Source organism: Hibiscus syriacus, unplaced genomic scaffold (genome assembly GCF_006381635.1).
Source record: "Hibiscus syriacus cultivar Baekdansim isolate YM2019G1 unplaced genomic scaffold, ASM638163v2 tig00109945_pilon, whole genome shotgun sequence".
In the NCBI taxonomy this organism is placed as follows: domain Eukaryota; kingdom Viridiplantae; phylum Streptophyta; class Magnoliopsida; order Malvales; family Malvaceae; genus Hibiscus; species Hibiscus syriacus.
Window position 1 is genome coordinate 3869484 of NW_024062535.1, and position 8021 is coordinate 3877504.

The 8021-nt window shown below is 30.9% G+C and overlaps 1 protein-coding gene across 1 annotated transcript; it reads right to left on the minus strand.

Moving 5' to 3' along the window:
- Positions 1-6172: 6172 nt before the first annotated feature.
- On the minus strand, positions 6173-6532 carry LOC120210931. The gene has a single exon (XM_039209571.1). The coding sequence runs from the start codon at positions 6530-6532 to the stop codon at positions 6173-6175; it is 360 nt and encodes a 119-aa protein (XP_039065502.1).
- Between the last annotated feature and the right edge of the window lie 1489 nt (positions 6533-8021).

An 8021-nucleotide genomic window follows, 5' to 3' on the forward strand; every position in this document is an offset into this window, starting at 1 on the left:
CGTAGTAAAGGGGATATCCTTTTTAAAATAAAATCAAGTGAATTAAATGCTTTTCATTGAGTCTACGATTTTTTAAAAAATCATTCCTTTTGAAAATTCATCGAAATAAAAGGATCGTAATCTAAATTTTAGATTCGAGCATCTAAAGTTCTACTACTTGGACAACGTATAACCGAGAGGTACCAATTTTGGGCGGTGTGGGGTGCTTACCCTTCCCCACGCGTAATCGACTCCAGAATCCATAAAAATGAATTTTTGGAAACATCCAAACCAAAATTTCTTTTTCTTTTTAAATGATTTTTCTTAAAATTATTATAAATGATATTTTGCAGGTATTCAACCTCCCTAACCCGAAGGTTGATGGCGACTCCAAATTTCAAATTAAATTAAATTTATCAAAATTTTCAATTTTTCCAAAATAAAGTCATAATTATTTTTAAATTCAATTTTTTCGTTAAAATGATTATGAAAGCTTGGCGACTCTGCTAGGGACTAGTTTGAGAGTCAGACCTTACCTGATTATACGTTATCCGAATGGTTGGAATTTTATAAATTTGAACATTTACTTGAATTATTATCCTATTAATTTCAATTTTCAATTTTCATAATCATGCATCATTTTTTTTACTCTTGTAAATAGTTGCACTGATGCTTGATCTCATTGTTTTCAGATTTTTTCATATTTTTTGAAAATCATTCTTTATTTCTCTTTTTTTTTGTCAAAAGGTTTGTGAGTTCCTCTTCACACACATCACGTCCACTTGCATATCTTAAGCTCTATATCTGAGCTCTGTCGCACTAAGTGGGGGTGAATCGCTAGTGTCCTTCGTAAGTAGCCCTCCGTACAGGCTAATGAGTCACTCCCAGAGTACATGCCCTTATGATCTTCGTGAATAGCCCTCCGGATTAGATGTAAGGAATGTACTACTTGAATCAAATTCTATCTGCTTAAGTCTATGATGGATGAGGATTGAGGGTTTTGTATCCCAACGGGCACTGACATTAAGGACAATTCAAGTAACCTTTCCTTTAGAGTCGAAACCATGAATGTAGTGAACCATAGACTAGTGACCCTAGATAGAGCCATATCAAACCTCTGTTCGTCAATAGATACATAAATAATTGTACACAAGGGATGATTGATTCTAAACCTTCATATTTTACTTTAAATTCGTAGAATAAATTTCTTTTCGAATAAAACATGCAAATTAGATATCACACGGTTAGGATGTACTTACTGAAATAAGTCATGTTGGGTAGAAAGCGTGTCTGAGAAGGATTGCTATTTAATAAGAGCATGTTTGGGTAGATACCATGATTGTGTAGGTGTTACATTTATCTTTGAATAACACTTTATCTTTATCGATTATCTTACATGTACTAACTCATTTTTTTTGTGGACATTTTTCTATTATTATTATTTTTTTTGCATTACAACATCATAGCATAACATAAGGTTTTGATCCGCAAATGACTCTCTAATTGAATTTTTTTCATAAATAGAGAAAAAGTTTATTAATCAAGTAGTCTCATACATAGACATACATCGTTGACTAATGGGAGCTCAATAAGGACGAGAAGAAGCTCTCTCGAAGAATAGGTATCAAAGTTGATCGATATAAGGACATCCAAGATTTGAAAATTGATCACTTGATCCCATAAATGATGCAGCAGTAGATTCTTATCTACAACCTTTTCACCATTAATCATCAAGGATTGACGCATGACTCCAACGTCGTAGAGGCATCATCCGAGATGGGCCATATTTTGAATAAAGCTTCTACACAAGCCAAAAAGGTCATGGAGCACTTAAGGGGCATAGTTTTCAAGGAATAAGCTCTGAGATGAAGTATTGACCCAGTCCAGACCCATCATCCAAGTAATAGCATGTTTGTAAAATGGACTATCTTGTAAAAATGAAGACTTTTATCTCTAGTGAAACTTGTTCTATGATATTCATATTTGGGATCAATACTTAATGCAGTGCATTCACATTTTGACCTTTTCATTTAAGCATCTTCACATGCATTAATCATGAAAACATCGAATTAATTCGTGAATAACTCTGTGGAAGTTAATTCACGTGATTTCTGAGAATTGTAGGCTACTCAAATGCAAGGCCTAAAATTTGACTGAGTTAGGGGTATGTACATTCGATGAATGATAGGGCATTCTGATGCAGATCAAGAATAATTCATTACATCCACCATGAAGTTGCACTTGCATAAGCATTACATCTTGTTTGAACTTGTCTTTTTCTTTCTTTCTTTTTAAAGGTTTGCAAGTCACTTGATATTCATATTAAATAAAATTCCACCTTCTAAGGTTATGAGCAATAAACAAATTTTTATCTTGTAGTTCTTTAAAAATCATTTTAATTAAATGCTATCTTGAGAATCAAGGTTATGGCATCTGGGCAAGTGACAAGATAAAACCCTTCTTATCCCGTTCAAACCCAAAAATACAACCATTCGATTCTTTACCCAAAATAATTAATGGTCACTACCCAAAGGCCAAAGTTTGGCATTACCTCTCTTTAAGATTTTAAAACACTACCTTTATCCTTTTTAAGACACTCGAAGTCAAAACCTTACCTTTCTTTGAGACAATAAATTCACCCCCTCATCTTCTTAGAAACTAAACTGACAGTTTTCAACTAATAGAACTTGAATAAATTAAGTCCAAGATGTTTTTTCCCCCGTGAAACTTCCTACAAGAATAAACAAGATGGGGCATATTGGATCAAGTTTCTAAAGATGAGCCCAGTTAATTGGGGCATTCTAGAAGCAAGAAGAAGAAATGAAATGTAGTTGAAATAATTCTATCATGTATTAATTACATTGTTTTCATGTAAATAAAAGTTAATCTTGAATACCTATCCCCTTAGGAATACCTCTTTTGCAGGGACTTCCATGTATGAAATGATGAATAGCTTTCTTTCAATATCCCTTCACAAAAGGAGAAAACATATATCTCTTATTGTCCCTATTTGAGCCTAAATTATTTTTCTTCTGATTCAACCCTAACAAAGAATCGCCCTCCACATTGGGGGGCAAAGTGAATGACATATGCTCATAGAAGTAAAGACCATCAATCCAGGTTTTGTTACAAAGACAAGCCTTATGGAATAAAGTGAGAAATAATAAGGTATAATAAGTTGGACCAAATACAAAGTGTCTGAAGTTTAAATCAAGTCGAGAACAACAACGTAATAATTTATACTCAAATAGAAATGTAGAATTCTTCAAATAGAGAGGGAAAAAAGAGCATCCAAAGAGTCCCTCAAGTTAGACGACTCATATAGCCTCAACCACAAGATTAATAAAGTACAACAGTTTTGAAGATCTCGAAGCAATTCATAAGAAAATCAGAGAGAAAATGAACTATAGGGTAAAAACCCAAAAATGGGCAGTCTAGAGGGATCCAGAAAAATAAAGAATAAAATAAGCAGTACAAGCATATTCAAATCGAGCAAGACAAGATTTAAGGCATCTGAATAAATTGATCCTTGGTTCAGTCACCCTTAAGCACTTATTTGGGCTTATTTATCCATTTTTTTCATAACCATGAACCGTGATCTACATTACGTGCCTAAAAAGTCCCTTTTAATCTTACATGGATTTCTAAGTAAAAGAAACTATCTTCATATTTCATTTCATCTCTTAGGATCAATCTTTCATTTGTAAAAGGTTTTTTAAAATGTCTAACGCATGATAGGTAAAAATAACAAAGAGGGTTCAAGATATAAAATTTTGAATAATGTCTTGAAACCAAAGGAGGATTTGAGTTGAAAACCTAAAAAGGTGATTCGAATATGAGGATTATACAGCTGTTGCATAGGAGGCAATCTTATAAATCTCTTTATAAGGCACCACACAACCCAAATTCACTCACAAGAGCTGAGAATCGATGAACACTTCCAATAAATGAGAATAGTAACCATTTCATCTAATTAGTTTACACCAAAGAAGCAAAAATCCCAGGATTAACCAAAGATGCTAACCTGAGACACCTTATTTTTCAGAATATACCTTACCTCAAAATTAGTATTAATCTTGACACTTGTCAAAGAGCTATAACTTTGAAAGATTAAAAGAGAAGTTAATTCTTTGATATCCAATAAACTCTTATTTTATAATTTGTCGTAATTGTGAACCCTAAAGACAAGGACAACATTTTAAAAAAAATCATCACATATTTTTCAAAAACAATTTATCGAACATTTTTCAATGCTTCTTCATAAATCATTTTCAACTTTTAAAAATAAAGGAAGAAAAATATTTTTCAAACAAGATAATCTCTTTAGAGCAGATCTTGGAAATTGGCAAATGTCACTCAGGAATATGAGCTCAAAATCAGAATCGAAGTAAGACATAACAATTTTTTCGGGCAAATTTTGCTGGGCATGAAGAAATTAACACAAGTAAAAAATTACAAGGTTACACTCTGGTGTGACAAAGAGTGAAGACAACTAAACTAGCAAGAGATGAAGACTGCTCATGCGTCCGTCCTTGACCATTGAATCAAGAAAACATGTATCAACATAAACATACATGTTACATAAATTTGCATATTTGCATCAAACATTCATCATCACATACAACATAATAAATTTTGATTTCCCTCTCACGAGTATGTTATAAATTTCTCTTGAATTTTTTTCTTATATAAGACCTTTTTCTCCTCTCATGAGGAAAGATTCAAAAGCTCATTTTCTAAAAAAAAAATTAAAACATCATATTAATTTCATCTTGACAACTTTATTAAATCCTTTGATTGTTAAAAGTTACAAAATAATCATCCGACTATAGAATATTACTTTATTGGGTCCCTCAACTATTAAAAGTTATAAAATTATCGCTCAACTATTCATTATGCTCTAAACTTGTCCTTTTCTGTTAAAAAATTGATGGTCTTTATGCTGAATGTAACCTACTGACTGTGATATGATAAAATATTATCCTAGAATCGCAAACGATTATCATATTCTAGTCATCAACTGCCAATTTTTAATGAAAAAGACAAGTTTGGAACATAATGAATAGTTAGATGATTATTTTTTTCATTTTTATTAGTTGAGGGACTTAATAAAGAAACAATCTATAGTCAAATGATTATTTTATAACTTTTAATAGTCAAAAAATTTAATAAAGAAATATTTTATAGCCATATGACCATTTGTGTACTTTACCCTATAAAATAATTCGACAAGTCCTTGACTAACAAAAAAAAAGAATTCTAAAACTTTGAAGTCATTAAAGTTTTACCGTGAGAGGAATGATCAAAATGCAATTGTCTAGTTATATATAATACAATTAATATGAAAAGTAAAACTATTTAATTATATACAATTAATGGTTTGAATGATGTCACTAAGGGAATCAAACACACTAAACTATATAAAATACCAAATGAATGTTTAATTCATTAATTTAAACTTGTTGGTGGAGTTAACCATATTAATTTCTATTATAATAATATTGTGGTATTTACCATGGCACAATTATTGAATGTTAATTATAATATTCGAATCTCTTTGGACAAAATTCCAAACCGAAATTTTAGAAGTTGACTTTTTAGTATTTTGTTTTTTTTAAATTCATTAAACAAGTTTAAATTACCAACCCGATGGACCTATAAAAAGTTGGGTATGATAATTTTTATATTTTAAAATCCCTATATAGTTGAGGTTTTTTTTTATTTTCTATCGATAATGTAATTACTTATTTTTCTTAATAATACAAGATGATTACAAGGTTGTGTCTATTTAGAATTTTCTTAATTCATTGAAATTTTATACACCACACAGACCCAATTGCTTGAATCTAAGAACTTTAGGGAGAATAATATCCTTTCTATCACTGAGGACACTTAATAAATTCAAATAGAATTTCTCAAATCTGCACCCGAACATAAAACCTTATATCTCTATGAGATATTACAATTTTTTTCTCTTATGTATTTCAAAATCTAAAAAAAAAAAATTCATCATGCATTCCAGAGTTAGAAACATCATATCTTCTTTGAAAGAAATCATTAAGGAGTTAAATTGATGTAAAAGACAAGTATATATGAATCATTTTGAGTAACTACAATTCATATGGACATGATATTAAAACTCGGGAGGATAATTTCGGAGCAACAAATATGTAGAAAACAATCAAATAAGGGATTATATTTGGCATGTGGGAACCTGAGAACTATGGAGCAAAAAGAGTTTTCTTAAAACCTTCATGAAAACGCGAATGCCTACCCTTCTTGTGCTTGAAGAAAACATGCCTCCATTGATTTTCCATAATTTCGTATTTTGTTCCGAAGACCTTTCTCTACTTCCGCCTCCCAATTCTTCATTGAAATCCTCCCACAACATGTCCATCTTCTCCTCTTCATTCTCATGTTCTCCTTCTTTACCTTTGGCTTTTCGAACGGGAGACACCGCTGGAGAAACGTTCCATAACGGTGGCGATTCGATGCCACAGCTGAACAAATCGGTGGTGGTGGTAGGGAAGCTGAATTCTTCAGTAGTGACCATGGTTGCTTCTCATCGTCGGCTGTTTTTCTAGTAAAAAATATGAGAAAAATCAAAAGGGCCTTTGGTGGTGGATGTGCCTTTGGAAAAAAAATTAGTTGAGCTGTCCCAAGTTTACAACTTTTTTATGCTAAGATTCTTAGATTGAGGGTCCCCTCCTGCACCCTAACATTTCATTTTCTTTGGTTACCTATAAATTTGGTACTCACCTCATGCGTTACTCTCGTGAACTTTGAACTTCAAATCGTCTATTAGTGTTTTCCTTTTTCTTTCTTTGAGTAAATTATAATTTGGACAACCTTAAATCTAACTTTAAAGCTTTTGAAATTATATCACAGTTGATACCTGTTTTTCATAAAGTATTTAATATTATTTTAGGACGGACATAGGATTTTACGTTACGAGGGAAAAACTTACAAAATTTTAAAATGATAAGAACTTATAAAATTTTAGTGGACGAAAATAGAATTTTTTTATTAAAAAATACAAAGAAAATATTTAGAATATATTATAATTTTAAAATTTTCAGAGATTAATTGCCCCGATGCCCCTTGACTATATTTACTTTAAAAATATCTTATATAATACATATACTTTGATAAAATGTGTGTTTGTACTTTTATTAAAGTATCTAATTTGATGCATATAATCTCAAAAAAGAATCTAATGTGATACTTCAATTATAATTTTGTGTATTAGCATAGTATCTATGAATTTTCATTGAATGTTGGAGTCAGTTTGTTAATAATCAGTTAGATAATTAGTTACTCGGTTAGGTTATCTTTGTGTATATATATATATATATATGGGCTTGTAAATGTAAATTGATAATACATTTCCCAAATATCGTTTGTTACAACATGGTATCAAGATCAAGGTTACTTTTTGAAGAATACCCATTTCGTAACTAGTTGATCACAAACTCAAATCTTACTTGATGCGTTTCAAATTAAAAAGACTTGGTAATGATGAAAGGTTCACTTTGAACCTTTAAAAGCAGGGAAAGTTCGAATAAGAAAAACAAGACAGAGAGTGGGAGAGGAGTAAATTATTATACTTGGTAACAATTCAATCTCATCTTCCTTGTTTATCCCCATAACTCAGTACTCCTTTTCAAGTTTGCACAGAATCTCAAGTTTGAATTTGAACCAACCATACCGTCATAAAAATAAAAAATCAACTTAACTAACGGGAAGTCTAAACTACAACCGGTTAATATAAGATTAAAAAAGTTACATTTAATTATAACTAAAAAGTTTACCAAGTACGCAAGTCTTAGAGTAAGTTGGATAACATTTTAGATTGAAACGGCAAATATTATGCCCTCCGTAACAAATTATAAAAATTTCATAACTATTTTAATTGCAACTTAAAAAGTTACTGTAAAAAAAACTCACGCAACATTCTAAATTATAACCAAAATTACTACCAAACTATTTTACTTCTCAAAAATAAACAGAACAATCTTTTAAATAAAAAACTCATCACAAAT

Coding starts and splice junctions, on each gene's coding strand:
- LOC120210931 (XM_039209571.1), bottom strand. CDS start 6,532: ATGGTCACTACTGAAGAATTCAGCTTCCCTACCACCACCACCGATTTG.